This window comes from Mustela nigripes, chromosome 1, assembly GCF_022355385.1.
Source record: "Mustela nigripes isolate SB6536 chromosome 1, MUSNIG.SB6536, whole genome shotgun sequence".
NCBI classification, from domain to species: Eukaryota; Metazoa; Chordata; class Mammalia; order Carnivora; family Mustelidae; genus Mustela; species Mustela nigripes.
In genome coordinates this window covers 181781081-181803844 of record NC_081557.1, presented here as the reverse complement: position 1 = coordinate 181803844, position 22764 = coordinate 181781081, and the positions used below count along the sequence as shown (strand labels likewise).

General features: G+C 38.7%; 1 protein-coding gene across 1 annotated transcript in view; it reads left to right on the top strand.

Annotated features, from left to right (window-relative positions):
- Positions 1 to 22764, top strand: part of NDNF (neuron derived neurotrophic factor) — a 40938-nt gene that overhangs the window by 6003 nt on the left and 12171 nt on the right. The window contains exon 2 of the mRNA XM_059377931.1: positions 21486 to 21674. Coding sequence (XP_059233914.1) covers positions 21487 to 21674 — 188 coding nt within the window. The 5' untranslated portion in view covers position 21486. The remainder of the gene's footprint in view (positions 1 to 21485; positions 21675 to 22764) is intronic.

The window sequence follows — 22764 nt, the reverse complement described above, 5'->3', positions numbered from 1 at the left end:
GATGCTTACCTGAAAATATTGTATTTAAAAGGGGAAAGCTAGTGTGAAAGGGATTAATTTATGTAGGGTTAGTTTCTCTGACTTAGGTGCTACAAGTGTTTGGTGCCTCCTGGAGTATAGATGGTTAGAATTTACAGCACATCGTAGTGAAAAATAAACCTCAGCAATCCATATGGACTTAGGAGATGGCTTTGATTACTCTCTTTTATTCAGGTCATGTGTACTCAAAGCTCACTGGCATTGCCAAATGTAACATTATGCATTTTATTTCTGTAATAAAATATGTTTCTGATTAAATTATCAGTCATACAAAAAAAATCAACTCACATAAGCATGAATGTATTTGATCCGTTTTAGTTATCTTGTTTAAAATACACACAGAAAATAAATACACTTTACCCATAAGAATACACTAGTAAATATGTCCTGGTTGAAATCTAAATATTATTCATATGTTGATAGCACTCAATAAATGTTGTAATTCATATTAAATCCCAGCATTCACTGAAATTGATAATATAGTATCAAAAGCTTCACATTGGGATTGGTTCAGAAGTAACTGGATCCTGTAATTGGAGAGAGATTTGTTGCCAGCAGCGGTAACGGTGATCAGAAACAGCAGTGGTAGCTAAAACACCTGGCAAACTGAGAAAAAAGAGCAATCATTTAGCTTTGGGTCTCCCCAAGTTTCAGATATTTTAGTTCTCGGATGATCCTTCGAAGTTTGCTAAAATATGCTATGAAAATATATTACCTTTTTTTATGGAAAATGAAACTGCTCCCTAAATAGAAGATATGGATTGGACCCTCTGATGATCCCAGTGGCAAGCATAACTGTATTAGTAGGTGGACAAGCAGGCAGGTCTTATGGGAAATGGCCTGAGGTCCTGGGGAAGCCACCCTGCCCCCAACTGCTACCAAGGCCTCTTGTGGTACTAAAATGCTATCTGCAAAAAGATGATTTTTCGTGGGGTTTTTTTTTTTTTTTAAGATTTTACTTATTTATTCAAGAGAGAGAGATCGAGATCACAAGCAGGCAGAGAGGCAGGCAGAGAGAGAGGGAGAAGCAGGCTCCCCGCTGAGCAGAAAAGACAATGCAGGGCTTGATGACAGGACCTTGGGATCATGACCTGAGCAGAAGGCAGAGGCTTAACCCATTGAGCCACCCAGCCACCCCCTGATTTTTTGTTTTTAAAATAACTTTGTTTTTGAGTGTCCACTGTAAATATGAAAATGCCGCTAAGATGGGAAACAGGGTAAGCTGCTGTCAGCTAACATCCTCTCAAGATGTTAATAGTGGGACAAAGCCAGACTAGAAGAAGGCTAGTTTAAGACGGAATTTTAGAAAAGGGAGGGATACTGACCTTTGGATCTCTTGGCCTCTTCTTCTTTGGACAGCCTCCCGTTAGAATACACCTGTTCTTTTCTCCTCTTCCTCTGATAGTTGCTTCTCAGTTTCTTATACTCTAGAAATTATACCTGGGGCCAGGTTTGTGGGCCACAGCTGGAATGGCCCCATTGCTTCGTTGAATGCTCTTCTGTCACCATCCTGAAGTTCATAATTCTTGAACAAGAGGTCTTTCATCGGGCCCCACAATTTTATATTTTATACCGAGACTACAAAATATGTAACTCATCTTCTTTCTACCTTGATGCGAATTTAAGATAGAGAATCTATATGTTGAAGAACTGGTAAGGACATTTGAGATTATCTTTGCAATGTTAAGTCGAGTGAATATTTGTATCAAAAAACTTATCTTTTCAGTAAAATGAAAGAAACAATACTCTTTTAAACAATTGAGAGACTGAGCAGGTATCTAGCTTTTGATAGTGCTGTTCTTGTAAAGCAGAGGTCTCTAAAAGGGAGTGGAGAAAATATCAAAACTCTATTTAAGCTTACTTTTATGTATAAAGGAGGAAAAGAGTTTTGTTAACATTATGTAATATATTTATTGGCAAAGTCACTCTTACTCAGCATATTGGATGATCACTGAAAAATCAGTAATCAGAGGTAACAGCTTCTGTGAAGTAAAAATAATAACAGGTGAAAATAATGACATTCTAATCAGCTCTGACAAGGAGTGAGCCCTACCCAAAAGTTAACCAGAAAAAAGATGTGGAGTATAGGGGTTTTTCCAATGTAATCAACTATGATACTCATCACAGTATAGAATGTCTCAAATAATGTGTGTGTGTGTGTGTACATATATATATATTATTTTATTATATATATTTACTTAAATAAATAAATATGTATTTTTATTATATATGTGTACATATACACACACATATAAAATATATATAATATAAATATATAATAAAATAACAATATATTTTATATATATATATACACACACATATATATCTATAAAAAATCCCAATTCTAAAAGATTTGGAGACACCACATTACAGGGCCAGAGATTTTCAACAGAAGCTGAAAGAGCCCTCAAATAAATCAGTCACCATTATCTTTAAGTATTCTTAGTTATATGTATAAGCATTTGATAATTCATCTGTTACCAGTAAATAGATAATACACTCCATTATGTTCTGAAAAATTCAGTATTCCAAGAGTTAAAAAAAAGTTACCTAATCTTAATGCTCTTGTAAAAAAAATAATTGTGTTACATTTTGAAATTTATATTTAAAATTGTATTGTCTCTCAGTAAAGTTGCCGGTTATTAATTTACACCAAAGTTGTTTCTGTGTTTTGAATTTCACAACGTGAATGGAAATTATCCTACTTATTAACAGTATTATAACTTCTTAAAACCCTCAGTTGTTCACAAGGTACTTCCACATCCATCATTTTCTTTAATCCTCACGGGTACCCAGTAAGGAAGATATTAATCCCCTACTGCTGAGAAGTCTGAAACTCCATTTCAGCTAAGAGAATAAACTACACTCACAAACTTTTAAAATAAAGTGGGGACTCCTTGGTTCCAGAAGCAAAACTGATGGAAATGTCTAAAACTTTTAAATTGAGATTAGTTTCCAAATTAATTTGCAAGGACACAATTTACTTGGAATTTTTTTTTGGTTACAATTTAATGATTCAAAAAATCATTAATTTAATCTAAATTCACAAGACCTTAATCGTAGACAGTTTATGTGCTAAATGTTTACTGGTTTGGGTCATGGTTAACTTACTAGGTAATTTTGTGGCAGAAGATGAGTACACTTTTTTACACTTAAATCCATATGTGTTAAGGTACAACACTGAAAAATAAGTAATCTGTAGACTCCCTTCTTAAATTAGTGGTAATTCATAAGAATTCACCTCTAAAGTCATTCCAGTATTCTAAAGATTTTTATTTATTTATTTGTCAGAGAGAGAGCGAGCGAGAGCGAGCACAGGCAGACAGAGTGGAAGGCAGAGTCAGAGGGAGAAGCAGGCTCCCTGCGGAGCAAGGAGCCCGATGTGGGACTCGATCCCAGGACGCTGGGATCATGACCTGAGCCGAAGGCAGCTGCTTAACCAACTGAGCCACCCAGGCGTCCCATCATTCCAGTATTCTAATAATGTGGCATTTTTAAGAGATATAAGATTTGAAGTTAAATCTGTTTTAAAAATTTTTAAATAGGGGAACCTGGGTGGCTCAGTTGGTTGGACGACTGCCTTCAGCTCAGGTCATGATCCTGGAGTCCTCGGATGGAGTCCCACATCGGGCTCCCAGCTCCATGGGGAGTCTGCTTCTCCCTCTGACCTTCTCCTCGCTCATGCTCTCTCTCACTGTCTCTCTCTCAAATAAATAAATAAAGTCTTTAAAAAAAATTTTTTTAAATAAGTGTTTCTACATTTCAATGTAGTTCTACATTTCAATGGAATACTGAGAGTTGCTGTAGATGCATAGGCTAGGATATTCCAAATACCCTAAATACTTAAAGCCCTTTAAAACATAATGAGGAATAAGTCAGCTCCAACAGTGAAAATATTTATACATCCACACATATTAACACTTCAGCCAGCAAGTTCAGCCTATAATTGAAAAAAAATATCTACATTTAAAGTTTTGTTCATACTTGCAAAGCAGTGACAAGGAGGCAGTTTTGAAACATCTTTTTCTCTTAGCAGGCTCTATGTTGTGTAATGACCGCTGATGACAGTTGACCCCCTACACTCACCAGCTACAGCCTTTCCCTAATGCATCCCTTAAAAAATTTTTTTAAAGAAGAAAAACCACGCCTAACTGTGTATCTTACTTTTGGGAGAAGGAGGGGAAGGGATGAAATAATTGTGGTCAGGATTCTGTGGTTTGTCTTCTCTCTGATTGTTGCAGATTTATGTGTTTGTATTATATCATCATAATTTACTGTAAACTCTTCATTAAAAGTGACCGTGGGGTCTGCCCGCATTATCTGCCTTTTGAGTGCCCTGTTCTTTAATCATCTCTTAATCCAGAAATAATAATGCAGAACATCTCAGGAACTGAGCCTGATCCTCAGCTCTCTAATCTCAACACGTGCATCTGAAATCCTTTGCTAGATCTACTGCCTGCAAAGCCTGAGCACACTCACCTTTGAATCCCTTTAATCCATCTTTGTTTGTTAAACAATATTGATGCCCCCAGATATGGTCTCTCAAGGTTAACAAAAAGAATATTAAGGATTTCCTACTGTTTGTGTGATTATTTTTAAAAACTCAACATCTTGGCCTCTCCTCTGTGCTCTAGTCAGTCTTTGAGGAAAGAGGAACTTTTTATCTGATAGATTAGGTAAATTCTGATAGAATAACCTGATGCTGAGATTCCGTCTGATACCTGTTTAAAGAGCAGGCCAAAACATGTATCTTTTGTTGTTGAGTAAAATGTCGCAACTAGTTAGAGAAGCTGTTTTATACTATGTGCAGATAAACAGGACTTCTTATTTCAAAAGAGCATTCACATCCACTATCTTAAACCTCATAACAACCCTGGGAATAATTGTCTTCATCGTGTAGATGAGGAAACGGAGACCAAAAGAGGTTAAGAGACTTGCTCCCAGTACAAAAGGCAATAATGGTTTAGTCAGAACTTCTTCCGCTCAGATCTTCTTACTCGAAGTCCAGCAGATCATTTTCGGTTTTACTTTGGAAGCCTTTTAACTGTTCCCAAACGTGGAGACATGAGACCAGAGAGTGAACTACAGAAAGACAGGGGAGACGTTAACTTCCCTTTCTTTAAGGTTCTCTCAACTGTGAGATTGTCACGATCCAGTGTCCTTGGAGAGTATTATCTCATCTCTCCAAAGACAGGGCTTACGTTTATAGTTTGTTTTTGGCCTAGGATTTTGTAAAAGGGGTCGCAGAAGAAATATGTATTTGAAAACTGTTACTTTAACTTATTTCATTTTACAAGAACAGGACAAATGCATACTTGTGTGCCCCCCCCCCTTTTTTCTTTTCTGGAAATAAGAATAATCTAGGATTTAACTTTTTTAACTATTTAAGGTTCCTGATACATCTGTCCCACTCTTCTATCTTTGGGTTATATTATCCTGATTATAGTTACTTTTAAATCAGTACCTTGATTTTGTCCTGTGTGTTGGTCCTGGAGGCCACCACAGAAAATCTGACAGCCGACAGGCTTTACTGCTGTCTTATCAAAATAAGTTCCAGTGCAGGGCAAGAGGCAAACTTCCAGGACCATCACGAACTGGGAAAATAGAGGATTGGGTCCATGGAACCAAATGCCAATTTTTAGTCTATGGTATTTATTATTCTATGGTAATAATGATTTCATCTTGATAGAATCTTATTTCTTAGTATTTGCCAACTCCATTAAGTAGATGAATAAATTAGAATCTTGTCACAATCTCCTAAAAATTGCACAAGGCCATTTTTGGGCTTTAATATAAACACAGACATATTCCCCAGAGCAAAAAACCTGCCATCTTCCTCCTCCTCCTCTACCTCCTCTTCCTCCTCCTTTTCCTCCTCCTCCTCCTCCTCCTCTTCTTCTTCCTCTTCTCTTCTCCCTCTTCTTCCTCCTCCTCTTCCTCTTCCTCTATGTAAAGAAGGTAGAGAAAAGAAAGCCATGAAACTGTGTGGATGTAATAGTAGTACTCACAGTAAAAAGAGGAAAGGATGTGTATAATCTGCATGTCATCCATGCTGAATAGATGTGTAAAACATTAACATTTGGTCATGAGTAAAAATTGGAAATCAGGAAGTTCAAATAACGAGGGGAGGGGTGCCTGGCTGGTTCAGTCGGTAGAGCATGCGACTCTTGATCTCAGAGTTGTAAATTCAAATCCAACGTTGGGTGTAGAGTTTATTTAAAAATATATCTTTTAAAAAGTATAAATGGTGCAAATACTGGAGAAGAAAATCATAGTGCCACCATTATCAGATAATCAGTCACACGATTGGAAGAGACAGCTACTCGAAGTGCAGCCCACGAACTATCAGCATCCACATCTCCATGGAGCTTGTTAGAGAGGCCGAGTGAAAGGGCCCACCCCACATCTTTTGAAACAGAATCTGCAACTTAATAAGAAAGCTGGGTCATGTGATTGTACATTCAGGTTTGAGAAGCACGGTCCATAGCAGTTGTTCCTATTCTCTGATCAGAATGTATCCCAGCCAAACCATATTCTACATGTTTTCAGAGGAAAGAGGTCCTCTCAAGTAATGCACTATGTTATTCTTACTAAGGCATGACTGTGTTCTTAAGGACAGAAGAAAATGCATCCTTCTCCTAGGCTCCTGGACTATCCAGCATCTGCCACCCATCTAATAGCAACCAGCTAACAGGTTTCCATGAGGTCCTCCTCAAAAGACTGAAGAAATACTTCCCAAGTTTTTGAGTTTTACAAAGTAGCCTATTTTATACCCATAAACTTGCCAAAAGCACCCATGACTTATTTCCTATTTAGCTTATAATCTCTCTCGCGAAACAAATTCCATTAATCAGCAATAATGAGCAGTTTGCCTATTTTGGATTTTATTTATTTGTTACCCACAAAACGTCACGAACACTGGCTTGGTGTTACGTTCCGTGATCAGCATTATACCTGTTGTAAAAGATAGCATTGCGTTTCCTTTCTGCAGAACCTGGGCATCTCAAGAATACGTACAAACAGAAGTTAAAATGGTCTGCAGTAGAAGTACACACACTGGAAAACACAACTCGATTGCCCAGTGGTTGTAGATGCTTAGGTTGTGAAGAAAGAGTAGGATTCTGCCACCCAGAGAAGCGACAGAGACAGAGGAGGCCTCCAGGGCCCGGGACAGGCATCAGCACATGCTGGGAAGGAGAAACCCCGTGTGGGGAGTTGTAGGAAATAAGTTTGGTAGAGTGAGTTGTGAGGTCAGAGACCTCATGGGCACAAACTTTGTCCTCTAGTTCACGGGAAATCATCTGACTTTTTATTTTTATCAGCAGAAGAAGGAAACATTTTTGTTTTTAAGATAAGGATGTTGGTGCTGTGCAAATGATCAGGGAGAGATGCGGGCAATGGATGTGAGAGGCAGTGAATGGCTCATATGAGGCACCGGCAGTTTGGATAGAGAAGAGAGAACCAGTCTGAGGGAATGTGCAGCAGGTGCATTGGCAGGATGTGTTGGTTAGCGGGGGATGGGGATTGAAAACAAGCAGACGATGGTGAGGTTCCTAGCGTGGCACCTGGCAGGCCGGTGCTCCTGAGGTAGAACTAGTGTGTGCTGGTTTTCATGCGGCATCTGGTGACACTCCAGCAGCCTTCCCAAGGACTACTCTTCCATTTCAGTCAACAAACACAGGAAGAAACCAAGGCAGTTCAGGAGTGGTCTCAATCTGCCCTTGGACTCGAGGGTGCAGAAGTGTTCTGGCAGAATAAGGAATGGGGCCCAGATTCACAATGCAGCCTGAATCTGGTTCCGTGAGGCCCATGCTAAGCCACTTCACACTTTTAAGTGTTCTATCCTGGGCATCTGAAGGAAAAGTGAGTCTGGAGCCAAGTAAATCAGCCTTGAGGCCTCGGCAAACCAACCCCCGCCCCCCAACTTCCTTGCATAGTCCAGAATCTGATGGGAGAGATTTCAGACCCTCTTACTCTTTGCAATAAACTTCTTGAAATCAGTATAATTAAGCAAATATTTATTTAGTGCCTACTTTGTGTAAGAACCATAGAAATCTGTAGAAGAGATAGAAAAAGGAGTAAAAAAATCTTTCCTAAGGGTCATTTACTTGGGTAAACTTATGAAAGCCTCATGAAGAGCTTTTTCATTTTTTAAGGATGAGAAAAAAATATTAAAATATCTATAGCTCAAGTGAAATAAGAAAGGGCCATAAGAATCGAAGCCTCTCGTTTCACTGGAGGACCTTGATTCAGCTTCATCTGCCCCTGATGTCTGCAAGGAACTTGCAGTAGGCACTCAAACACTAGTTCACTTACTGACAATGTACAGAGGAAGCTCAGATAGGAAGCCGTCTAAGTAAATACCACATGGCTGCAATCTTGTTAAGAATCTTCCTACAGATTTTGTAGCCCCCCGCCCCAACTTTTTTCTTTTGGTATCTCACTCCAGAATGTCAGGAAACCTGTCAGAACACCTCCTACTTTTTAAACTGCTCTGTTCAGTTTACCAGCTTTGTCAGAGAAGTCTGTATTTTACTGAGTCCCGAACTCCTTCCTTAGAGTCCCATGACAGCCACTGGGACTCGCTGGGCCGGCCAGTGCTTCTTATCCCTCTTTCATCTGATAATAGACCTTAAAACATCTGGTGTCACAGCCCATCCCCGCATTCCTGGATTTAACCCTGGCCAGGCCTTCCTCACCAGATGTGATTGTGGCTGCCTCAGTTGAGTCAGGACTGTCTTCTGGTCTCTGTGCGTTGGGACTGTCCACTTTAGTGGCTGAGGGCTGTGGTTAAGGCACAGGTGGGGCAGATTCCTGGGCATAAAGCACAGCAGACCAAATAGGTCCTTCCCCTCAGTCTCCCTGACTTACTCCTCTCCGTTCAAGTCCCTGCTGAAATGTCACTTCCTCAGAGAGGCCTTCCATGACCACTCAGCCTCAGAGGGCTCCTTCCCCCTACCTTTCTTCCCATGGCACCCCTCCAGCCATTTCACCTACTCCACTTTCTGCCTGGTGCTGCTGCTCTCTGGAATGGTTATATGTAGATGTTAGCTTGTTCGTCCTCTCCCTTACCTACCAAACTCAAAGCTTTACAAGCAAAAGGACATCACACATCTTATCCACGGCTATATTTCTCAAGCAGTGCTTGGCACAGAGTAAGTGCCCAGTAAACATTTGGTGCATCAACTGATGAATTCTGCAATTCCATCATGCTGGCTCTTGGAAACAAAGTTCCTGTTGTCACTGCCTTGTTGATGAGTATCTTTTTTTATTACATCACTAGGAGCTGGGTTATAAAGGTTTCTTTGATCAAAACTTTATGGAAGATTTGGCCCATGTGTTCAGCAGACATAGCTGGCAGAATTACCAAAGCAATTTTTGAAACCAGGTTTGTCATCGGAACAGGAATATCTTTGAGCCTGAATAATTAAAATACCTGTTTTTGTGAGTATGGTTAGGCAGAATGAAAAAAAAAAAACTTTTTAAATTTTTAAGTTCCTTGGAGAAGATAGTATGTATTATCTGAGATAGATGGAAAATATATAAAAATGTAAGGTTATTTGCTTATGGATGAGTGAAGATAGATTATTTTTAGAATCTTTGTTCCCACTACAGTATTTATTTTATCCTTGTTGTCACTGGCACACAAAACTAGTAATGATCTTCGTTCAGAAGATATAGTGATTATTGAGTTTGGTCCACCGATTGGTTATTTAGTAAACCCTACTGGATATATTACAGAATGTCTGAAAAGATTGCTGACTTTTCTCCTTCAGAGTATTACACTTCAAAGCTTGGTGACCCCGCGCCCCAAGGACCTCTTTCCTTTCTCTAGCCCGATTTTTCCTGCCTATCACTAAGCTTACTCCTGTGGGTTCCCTGCCCACGCCTGCGCAGTTCCTCATTCGCCTATCAGCCCCACTGGCTTTAGGATTCCTCACTGGTCCTCCAGCTCTCTGCAGAAAGTGCGCAGAAGTATCAGTTAGGTGGTATTGGCAGATATGAGTTCATAGGAAGATTCCTAAGTTTTATTTAGCCTGTCCATTTAGACACAGCTTATGAAGAGGTCTGGTTATATGCCAAATTTCAGTGTTTTGTTTTGTTTTTTTTTTTCTAATTTTCTTCTTAACTTCCATATATGTTTCTCTTAGCTTCCTCCTCACTGACCATAAACCACCTCTTACCAGAACTTTTGACAAATCAGTTAGCCTCGGTTGTTACGCACCCTTCATTGGAAACCTAAATTCAAAGAAGCAGCTACTGGTTACGCGCGCACGCGCACGCGTGCAAGAGTGTGTGTGTACACATATACTTGTTGCCTTTCCCCAGTATGTCTCACCCACCTTCCCTGCACCCATCAGATCCACTTTCCCACCCGGACAATTGAACTCAATATTTTTGGCTATCAAACTGCACATCTTGCTACTTTCTACCTTTGCCAGTGCTTCTTTATGTCTCTCATAACAAGAAGAGAGTGTCTTCCTTTTTTGTCTTTTCTAATACCTTAACCAGTATAAGAATTAGCTTTTAAAAACTGCATCTAACATTATCAGCAATTCATGTATTATTGGATGCCAACTGGAAATTCTGCCCAACTAATTTCATTTCTCTCTGATTTCTTCCAATGCTCTGTTATTTCATTGCCCCTGTTCCTATAATCAAGGTGTTATCTTTGATTCTTATTTCCTCACTTCCTGCCTCCAACTCACCTGTACATTCTCGACGTAAGACACAATGCATCTCTCCATTACTCTCCATCTCCCCCACCAAGTTTAAGCCATCACCACGTCTGCCGTGGACAGCTGCAGTGGACTTCTTCTGATCTTGTTGCTTTTACAAAAATGAAGTTGGTTTTTGCTTTTATAGTTATCATGTCTCTAACATCTGTTCTTTACAAAATAGAGTTATTCCTAAAAAACATGGATTGGATCATGATCCTGAGCTTTTTTTTTTTTTTTTAAGATTTTATTTTTTTTATTTGTCAGAGAGAGAGAGAGAGCTTGTGCATGCACACAAGCAAAGGGAGCAGCAGGCAGAGGGAGAAGCAGGTTCCCCACTGAGCAGGGAGCCCAATGCAGGACTCCATCCCAGGACCCTGGGATTGTGACCTGAGCTGAAGGCAGATACTTAATCAACTGAGCCACCCAGGCGTCCTGATTCTGAACTTCTTAAAGGCTTTCCCTCATACTCAGAATAGAGTCCAAACTCCTTAATATGGTTTGCAGAACTGTATGTGATCTGCCCTTTGCCTTCCACTCTCCCCTCTGCCCACTTTGTTGCACAGTGATAGCCTTTTCTTCACCCATACTCACATCGAGTGCCAACTTTGGGCCTTTGCACCAGCTGTCTATCTGCCCAGAATGCTCTTTCCTCTGACATCTCTTTCACTGGCTTCCTCTGGTTCATTACATGTCGGAGGAAAGGTCATTTCTTCCAAGAAACCATCTCTAAATCTTCCACCTAAAGCTGCCATTGCTTTCTCTCACGCAGGCCTATTGTAATTCTGTATGGAACTGTGAATGTCAGCCACTGGTGTTTTGTTATTGATATTTCTGTGTATGTGCTGTCACCCCCACTAGACTGTGGTTTCCTGAGATTATCAGTGTCCCTAGACAGTGTCTGATATATAGCAAGGACTCATGACAGACATGTTGAGTAAAAAAAGTAGTGAATGAGTGAATATACTAACATTATTGGATTCCCCTGCTTGGATATATATGTTTTGTTTTTATAAGTAAGTTGTACATTCCTAGGATACGTCTTTTGAGTCCTCTTGTTACCTAGTTTGGTTTGGGATATAGAGGCAGTGCTTGGAAGATTCTTATTCTCTTGACTTTAGCTCTTTTTTGACCTTATTTAGTTTGTGCATCCTAAGAAGTCTGTGGAGTGTCTTACTGAAGAGTTCCCTTCCTGGTTAAAATAACTATAAAATAATCAAATTCAAAATTGACATACTATAGTCTTAACCTCCAGTGAGTTTACAGCAACGTACCTCTATGGTCCTAAAGATTATTTCCAAGGGAATTGGAAGTAGGTTTACTCACTAATAGAAATTCACATTAATACTCTGGTGTGCGCTGTTACCACAGTTGTGATAAACCCTCTCCCAGGGCTAACTTACAGCAGTAACTATTCAGTACATCACATGGATGGACAGATTTCCATGAAAGTAGATTACTTTTCTTCACTTAAGTCTTTAACCTGTTTTTTTTTTTTGTCTTAGAATTAAATACAGGGGAGCCCAAGTCATAGTTTGCATCTTTGTGAAACTTCGTCACTGCCTTATGTTGCCGTGTTTCCTAAGAGATATGATGCGCTAATCTCAACTCTCAGGGGTTCACAACTGTGGGGCACCAAGGAGAAAATTTGGGCCAATAAGCCACCAATGTGAATAGTTCTCATGCTTGCACCAGAAATGTCCTGACTCGGTGTGTGATTTTTCCCCACTGAACCATGCTTCCTAATCTTGGGAGTGTAGGAGAGGGAAATTCTGTGTGGAAAAGAGAAGTTTTACAAATTGTATTCCTTGAAAAAGTAGCCTGTTTTGAGAAAATACTTGTTCTCGTCTCCATCACCTTTCCCTGTGGTCTTGGGACATGATGTGGAACTGTTTTGTTCCCTTTTCAGAATTCCCTTTTCAGAATTCTTCCCGGGAATCTCAGCAGTTGCTAAGAAACATAGATGGTAAACCATTAGAAAACACCTTTCAGCTTTCTAAGTTTTCCCATCCTTTATAAAGGGATATCTTGCTTTTATGACCCTTCACAGTTAGTTCCCTACTAATCTCTCTTTATCTCTTCTAAAAGTATTTTCTTCCTCACTTTTTTCTAGACCATAAAGACCTCAAGAAGAGAGGGTGTCTTATGTAACTGGCACATTGTTCAGTGTCTTGCACAAAGGAAGTACTCAATTAACATTTGTTTATTAACTTTTACTGATGCAGTTCTCTCTCTGTGCGTCAGCTCCTGAGCCGCCACCTCTTACCAGAACTTTTGACAAATTAGTCTCTCTCCCTTCCCCACATCTAGCTCTTCTCCCCTTTTCCTACTATCTCTCTGAGGCTTGCTCTGTCTTCCCCCCACCTCTGTTAAGCACTTATTCTATGAGACACCTGTTTTCTGTTGGTATTTTGTCATCTTACATTGCAGGGTACTCTTATCTGGAATTAATGTCCACTCAACCTAATTGTAAGCAGCAGAACAGTCTGAATCTATATTAAATGTCTTTGCACTTTCAGTGTGTTACACAGAGCAGGGACTCAGTGTCTGTTGCCCACAACAGCTCGTGTCTTATCTTCTGCGCTGATAGGTGCTATTGCTAGATACTCCTGGCATGTTGCCATGTTACATCTTAGCTAAATTTCAGCAGAGGATGGGGTGTATAGTTTGTTAACTGCTTTGGAGAACATTGCACAGGAAGTCATTTCCATTTTGTTGCGGATCAACAGGAAATAAGGCTTAGTTGCCAAACTAAAGTAAGAAAAGCAACCAAGCATATTTATTCCTCCTTTAGGGACTTTCATTGTTCCAGGAATCATTAGCTTCTCTTCAGATAGTGGAAATTATCCTGGATATCTCAGTTGCACATGCAGAGAAAAGTTTTATAGGAAGAAGATGTTCAGTCTTTTGTTCCAGTTTTACTTTGCATTATCTACACTCTGTAGCAGTTGAATTTATCATAGCTTCTAATCACTTATCAGCTAGATGCCTTTAAGGAGATCTACTCCTTCCTTTAGTAAAATGGGTCTGGTTTCCTGGATCAAAGACTACTCTTATCTGTAGTACACTTATTTTGGCCATTTCTCTTGCTCATTATTCTTTTTATTGGCATTAGTGATGGTGAGAATACAGGATTACTGACTCTAAAATCTGATCCTCTTTCAAGTTTATTTCATAGGCATGACCATCTTTTAAAATTAGAGTGCCATAACCTTGGCCCTGCTGTGAACTACGCACCATGAGGATCAGAGGGGAAGAGATGAGAGAATGGAAACTTTGTTCAGATCTTTGGTGTGTTTTAATTTTACGTTGTGTTTTCATACTAATTTAATTTCCTTCCAGAATGAAAGTTGGCAGTCATTTAGAGAAGTGGTAGAGGAGGTTGGAATCATTGCCCTTGAAATGCATGTGAGTCTCCCTAATCCATAGATTATTGACATAATGAACTCTAAAACTCTTAATAATCATTCCACTATGTAATGACAGCCTGTATTTAGAGAGCTTTAGCCGGTGGATTGTGTGCCTAACTCTGGCTTTGCTCTGTTGGGGTTCGCACATTGCAGCTGTGCCCCAGTCCTCAGGAACAGGAGCTCACCTAGCACCTGCCAGAGAGGGCTCAGCAGCGGGAGCCCTTTCCTCCCACTGGCTTCATTTCACCCTTTGCAGAGACAGAAACACCCCAATCCACAAGATGCCTTATTTCCCTCCAGTTTTCAACTACAGCAGAGGATATTTCTGTACGGATAAGAATGACCAACTAATTTCCATGACTGTTTTTCACATTTTTCATGTTTGCCATTTTCATTGTTTGCAAAAGACAGCAAACAACAGGAGGACTCCTGGGAATTCAGCTTTTTTCATTGCTAAATGTCAGCCTGGAGGGCATCTGTATGCCCTTGCTGGGCATCTTGCTCTTCAAGAGGCAAACCCCCTCACTCACAGCCTGCTCTGTGACACGGGCCGGTCCCCCAGTGAATGCTACGTTTTTTCTTTACAGCTAGATTAAATGCTGCAGACTTATTATCAGATGTGGCGTGGATGACTCAAATGAAAACAAATGGCCTAGAGTTTAAAAATAGAAGTTGAGAGACTAAATATTTGCACTTAAAAAGGAAGGGAAAAGAACAGAAATCACCATGGCCGACCACTTCTTGAAGTCATCCTCACTCAATTATAATTTGCACTTTCCACTCCCTATAACTAAACATTAGATTTCATTTACTCCAGATGCATTTGCCTCAAGTAAATTCAGAATGCCATCCTTCTTTCTGGTGATAGTAAATTTATTTCATGTTTGTGGCCTACATGTGACTGGGTACACTGAATAGTCTTTAAGTGAATCTTAGTGACATTATGGGGAGTTTTTTTAATCGTTTGCTTGGTGTGACCTGTTTAGAGTTTTGCAACATTTAGTATCTATAAAAGCTTGACAACATTTTTTACAAATAAATCATGTTTTTGCAAGGAACTTACAGGCCCTTGGTGGTTGGTGGTGGAGGGCTGGAGGGATTTGCTTTGAGTATATCTTTCTCAGGTAGACTGAGCTATTCGTTGCTGTCTGTGGAATGTACGGTGCTGAGAAAGGTCACAGTGTCTTTAATATATACATGACACCTTCTGTTCAGAGAGTCTTGGACAGTTGGTGAAAACCTGAAACAACTTTTTATTTAGCAGACTTGTAAATTCCTTACATTAGTGAGACAATATAGCTAAACAGTAGCCTATAAATACAAAAGGAAGCTTTTTAGTGGCCTGAAATATTTCTCTACCCCTAAGACAAGATTACCAATTAAGATTGTGGTTAAGTACATCTTTTATATTTTTTAAAAGGAATAAAAAATTAACGAGATTTCTTTACTTATAATCACTGTTTACATAATTTCAAGCAATAAATTTTTATGTTCACTAAATGACCCAGTGGATTAACCAAGATGGTAAATTGACTAGCCCATCTTACGTAATTAAAGATAAATCTTGCCAAATGACAGTAGTGAAGTTGCTGCAGACACTCCCCAGGGCAAGTTTTATTGTTTTTACGCATAGTTTTTGTGTTGATAGAGGTCATGCTGGGTGTTAAGTTGATACATTGATGAATTATTTGAGCTCCCTTTTTTTTTTTTCCTGTTTACCACTAGACTATTTTACAGTTCTGAAACATTCCCACAGGTTTGTGGTAAAAAGATATGACAGGTCAGTTTGACTATTTATTTTTCACTGCACTAAAGGCTCCATAAAATAAAAAGTTGAAATGAATGCTGAAAATAAAGTCTTAGCATGAGTTTCAGGCTTTCAGTTACCCATCATATGCTCTACTCCCTACCACCAGAAAACAACGTAAATGCTTCATATCTCCTCCTTGGTGTTTCCTTCAAAACCAGTCTTCAGTTCATTCTTTGCACTTTTTACTCTGTGGCCTGGGGGAGCAGAGAGCCCTGCAGAGAAGGTGGAAGAGAAGAATGGGAGAAGCAAACTTGGTCCTCATTCCTAAAACATCCCAAAGAAAACCACTCTCCACTCTTTGACCTGTAGCTTTTACCCTCTCGCCAGCAATTATAAAAATAATTTATTATCTGTAAAAGTTCTTCTTTTAGATCCGCTGCTCATTTACCTTTACTCTAACATGAACTAACTGGACTCATATAATGTTTCCAAATAGTTTAACCTCAAATTTGTGTGTGTGTGTGTGTGTGTGTGTGTGTGTGTGTGTGTGGGTGCGCATGCATGCGCACTGTGTAAGTTCATTATATTTAAAGTTATTTACTTGGGGCACCTGGGTGGCTCAGTGGGTTAAAGTTATTTACTTTTTAGTGCCTAGATCTCTAACTTTGTAGTAGAGAACACATGGCTAATCTCTGGATAATTATATTTCAAAAACAATTGGGCCTTCCAAAGAATAAAACTATGCAATAATCTAGATTACTCATAATCTAGGCTAAAGGTTAAGGTTTATAAATCATTAGATCATTTTTGTTTTTTCTCTTCGGTCTTGGCAGGATCTGAAAGTATGTGCCAAATATAAAGAAGCCTCTGACAACATGAAAACATCGGTTTTAGATTAGCATCTCTATTACTTGATTCATTAGAACTTTTTAATTGAAACAAAGTCAATCTTCTCAGTAATAGGATAACACTGTCTAGTTTTTCTGGGCTGTGAATAATTGTAGGACCAAGTTGATTGATATGCCTAGAAAAATACAAATATTTGCCATCATCCTAGAAACTTCCTACTTCTGTTGGAACTAGACCATGGATTATAAAAAGATAGTGTGGTTTCTTGCTATACAGATAGATTGCTGAGATTACTACCAGACGCCCAGGACAAAAGAAATAATACCAAAAGAGAAATTCTAGGAAATGTTATTTAACTTAAACTTTAAATTTAGGTAAGCTCTGGATACCTAGAAGTAACAAAAATAAATGAAAGGAAAAGTTATGCCATTAGAGGGCACTTTTGTAATCTTAGAAGAAGTCAGTTCTTATAGACTGGCTTACCCAAGTCTTATTCTTAAGAGGAATGTATTTTTAGTTGTTTATTTAAAATGACTAATTCTTAAGCTGAGTGTCTGAGAGAGAACATTTTACTGGTGGGGGAAAAAAATCTATAGAATCTTAATATCTAAGTAAACCTTTAAACCTGAATCACTGAATAGAAGTTGTAAAAATATGTACACTCCATCTGCACAATAGTTTTTTGATTAGCTATCTTCAGTGCTTCTTTTAAATACATTTTGTTTAGAATAATTCTGCCTGTAACCTGATCAAATGATTAACTTTCCATAATAACTGAGTATGCTTTTCCCCAACAGTAGATGAATGTTATTAGATAACATGTTGAAGAAGATAGTCCTGTAGAATATAAAGATCTGTGCTTTGGGACCATACTAATTTTTTCTAGTTTTATTGAAAAATAGTTGTTATATATTACTATGTAAATTTAAGGTGCACACATGATAGTTTGATTTGTATATATTAATGAAATGATTACCACAATAGGGATAGCCAACATCCATCTTCTCATATAGATACAAAGTGGAAAAAAAAAAAAAAAGGAATAATAATTTTAAATATTTTTCCAAAAAGTGTCTGTTTTGCCCATAATGTATGGCAATTAAAATGGTTAAAATTGCTTCAGAAATAAAAAGTTGATGTGATAGAACTTTAACTGAATAAATAACGATTTTCTTTTTTTAATAAAGAAAGCGAAAAGATAGGGTTGAGTCTCTTCGCTGTTGGTGGTAATATAAATAAAAACTTATTTTATTTACATAAAATAAAGTAGATAAACCAGGAAAATACCTTGGTAAGTAAAACATTGTGTCAAGAACTGTGAAGAGTTTGAGATTTTACTCTGCTTGTAAGCTAACAAGTTAGCCTGTCATACATAGTTTCATTGATGCTAGATGGCATGAGACTCCTGGGTCAGAGACAAAAGCACTACTCAGAGCAACTCAGAGCCATCCACAGCAGAATCCACAGTATTATCATTTTCCCCCAGTGACTCCCTGACCCCCAATTCCCACAAATGAAAAGAGGGACAGATAGCACCAGCCCCCAAATGGTTTTTTTGTTTTTTTTTTTAACAAGAGGAGCCCTGAACTTGGGGAGCCCAGATCTTCCATGGTATAGTGATCATGCATGCTCTTGGCTCCAGAAATTTTATCTTCCAAGGCTTTTCATTACATAGGCATCCTTGGGAAGATAATGTAGAACAAAGGCAGTGAATTCCTCTGCTCCCAGATGGGCAAAAAAAGCACAGAGACCCATGGAGAATTATCTTTCAACACCTACTTTATAGAATCCTATCATCTGAAGCTGTTCACTATTATTTATTTATTTATAAATTTAAAAATAGCTGATGTGGAGAATATACAATAATCCTATTTTCCATATTTAACTTACTCATGAAAAATTGTATTTCTTGTATTGTATTATATTCACTATGTGATCTTACCTGTCCAAGCCTCAGTTTGATTATTTTTGAAATGAGAAAATCATAGTGCCCACATCATAGGGTTGTTGCTAGCATTATATGAGATAATATATATAAAGCACTTAGAAGAGTGCAGCATTTACAAAATAAAACTTATTAATACTGTTTTTAACTCAAAATTCATTTCTTATCACTTGCTGATTTAACAAAGAGAAAGTCCTTCCCATGGATGGCTGGAAAAGAGGAAGCTGGAAAGATCCCCACCGATCATAACTAGCTACCTCCCTAACTCTAGAGCTGACCTAAATATCCCAAATATCCTGGGGCATTGGGCAGCGTGTCCTGCTTGGTCATCCCGTGGGACCATGCAGCTGACCACTTTCTGGGCAAACATAGAGTCTAATGAGGTAAAGCTGCCTGAGTGGTTCTAGGGCAAATACACCTGACTATATCAAACCCAAGTGCTGCCATCGCATATTTGGTCTAAGTTCCTAATAAGCATGGAAGGGCAAATTCTAACCACTTCTAAAGAGACAGATTTTACCATCTGGCTTCTGCTCTTGGGAGGTAAATTTTGGGGATGCTGCTACAGAGTTAACTGGATATATTCCATTATGCTGAAATAATTATTTCTTAACAGGGATACCTGAGCAAATTCTAGCATATCGGATTACTCACTTCTGTTAGCTACAGGAGGAAGGGCATCAGAAGGGAAGGATTAAGGGTTGTGAGTAGAGGTCTCATTCTATTTAGTTAACCATGTCCGTGTTTGTTTTGAATGGGTTCGCTGAGTTTTGATTTTGATCCATCTCACCATCTTTCATAGTTATAAGTTTCATCTGCTATTAGTAACTCACATGAGCTCCTGCTTTCCATGCCCAACTTTGCTTGTATTCTATTTTGACTGTTATCTGGATATCTGAGGTTCAGATTACTTAATGAAATTGAAGAAGGCCTGGTCTCATTCCTCAACTGCTAGCTAGTTGGGAGGAGGAATTGAGGATTCAGTCTCAGAATCATCATTTGTTTTTAGAGATTATCACCTTAACCCTTGAGAAAACTGAGGTCCACCTGGAGTGGTTAAGTGCATTGACTTAGATATGGATCTAGTTTGTGCTGCAACTAAAAAAGTCAGATTTCTTCGTTCTCAGTCAAGTTTTCACTCAATTACAATGCAATTGAGAATTAGAGCCTCTTGTAAGAAATTACGATGGCTTTCTTGAGAGATATTACAGAGGACAAATGTTTGGCCTCTGCAGTCAGATCCACCTGGATTTATAACCTTTCTCTGCTTATGTAAAGGGAGGTTTACTCTTCCATGAGAATAGTACCTACTTCACAAAGATTTTTGTGAAGATTAAATGCAATAATGCAGCTGGTGAATTTAACCCCTTGTTTTGCACATAGTGACTCTCAATGACTGCAGATGTCTTATATGGAAAACTGCAAAGCACATGGCAAAAAAAAAAAAAAAAAACTTTTTGAAAAAGGAAGTTATGTTTACTTTTTGGGTAAGCTCAGTGTGAGAAAATTACTCCTCACATTATCATAAAAAAGAGAAGTTTATTCCCTTCAAAAAAATATTTTAATATGAATCTACTTTTGATAGCACTCCAAGAAAGATAAAATCAAAGTCAAATGATGGCTTAAATAGAGGTAATCTCAGAGCTGTAGTAATGACTCTTTAGAAATAAAACTGGCTTTCACTTCATTTCAAATTATTGCAGATATTTTCATTCGACTTTCTCACTCTTTAAAGTACCTAAGTATAAACACACTCTTCCCCTAATGCTTGAAATCCCTGATGTACGTTGCCAGAGAGATAAGGGAAAACCCTCAGAGGAAGCAAGACCTTTCACCAGTACTTGACATCAAAAGAACTTGCCTACCTGAGGCTTCCTGTTAGGGACACTGAGTCATGTAGAAGATGGTGTCCTTGACAATATTCCCACAGCAATATGCAGTAGAGAGTGATCCATAATTATCTATAGGATCTTTGATGAAAATCAGTTTGAATGCCAAAATGTAATTCAATGAAAATACTCTGCTGGAATAGTAAATATATATCTGTGATGGAGGTTAAGCCAAATAACCTGACACTACAACTTTCCAATGGTCTCACTTGATCCAAAAGTGGGAATCCAAGCCCACTTCTAATATGGCTAAGGTTTACATTTAAATGTTGTGTTGAAGAGTCTAGTAATGAATGATAACTAGATAAAAGCAAATAATCTATCTTGTGATTTTGGACAAATTGCTTAACCTATGATATAATTAACTTTATCATCTCTAAAACTTTCTAACTTACAAAAATCTGATCTTGGAAACAAAAATAATACTATACACCTATAATCCCATCAAGTCTCAAGGAAACATAAAAGTAATTGTGCAATGGTAATTTTCTGGCTCTCAGTGAGTCTGTGTGTCTCTTTATGCTATGGTTCAATTTCTGAGACATTTGTATACACTTTTGTACAAGAACCATGTTGGCTTCTGCCATATTGAAGTGGGGATTTTCTCTCTGAATATCTGGAGAAGTCAAAGCACCAAGAGTCCATTCATTTAAAAATCTTTTTAATATCTGAAATGTTAGTGAATTTGTTATCAACATCATGAAATACTTTGGGAACAAAACAAAACAGGAAGTTTGTCTTCAAGATCATGTATGTATCCAAAATACATACTACAACTCTAACTTTCTGTCAAAGCTAAAATATTCTTAACTGTCTAGAAAGTCTGCAACTTGCCCAAGCGTCTACCTGCAGAACTAATGTAAGCAATCATTTCTGTTGCCCCAGGATGGTGCCTCTCCACTGGTGTCTGCTGTGGCTGCTATTACCACTGAGCTCAAGGACTCAGAAGTTACCCACTCGAGATGAGGAACTTTTTCAGATGCAGATCCGGGACAAGGCGTTTTTTCATGATTCATCAGTAATTCCAGATGGAGCTGAAATTAGCAGTTACCTCTTTAGAGACACACCCAAAAGGTATTCTCTCTGCAGTATTTTCCTTATCAATAAATTGATAAAGAATGCTAAAAAGCAAAGTAAACGTTTAGACTTAGATTAGGTAATTTACAATCAATCTCTGAATAGTATTGCTTATTTTCCTCTAAGAAAAGAAAATGACAATGCAACTGCTAATCATTAAGTAGAGGTTGTTTGGTCCTTGCTGATTGTGATCTCTTTTGGGATGGAGAGAGCAGTTTTTGCATTTCTTACATTTTAGAATGGTTATTTTCTTATCTTTGGGATAGCAGGAAATTTCTAAGAAGGATTCTGTAGGATTAAGATGAAATTAATCAAGAACAGGGTTCAAAACAGAGGCATATGAAGACCCTGAGCTCACCTCTGCCCATTGACATTGCAAACTACAGCTCCATATAGAACAGTTCTCTCTGAAGTAGACATGAAAACTAAACAGTTCCTCCACACAAAGGATAAAAAGGCCACATAGAGATGGATAGGAGAGGCAGAGGCATGATCTTGTCAAAAAAACCCTACACTTAGTGTGGCAATTCACAAACAGGAAGACTCTGACAAATACAGAGCACATCCCTGAGGAAAAAGGAGTTTGATCCCCACATCGGGCACCCCAAACCTTGGGACCTACACCAAAGAGACAAGCCCCCAAATCATCTGGCTTATGCCTGGGAGAACCAAAAGGCTATGAAAAAATAAGACTCCACTCTTTTTGTTCTAAAAGGTTTATTTATTATTTTAGAGAAAGCTAGAGAGTGGGGGGGGGGGGGGGCAGAGGGAAAGAATCACATGCAGACTCCCCATGAGTATGAGCCCAACACGGGGCTCTGTCTCACAACCTGAGGTCATGAACTGAGCCAAAACCAAGAGTTGGACACTCAAACAACTGAGCCATCCAGGTGCTCCTTAAGACTCTGCTCTTAAAGGGCATATGTACAGACTTCCTTACCCCAGGACCCATTGCAAACACAAAAAGTTGAAAAATGCCTAGACTACATACAAAAGAGATTCATTGGCTAATCTTAAAGTGTCTGCTGGAAGGGCAGGGGTCTCTTAGAACTCTTTCAAGGCACAGAGGTGCTAGCAAGTATCATTT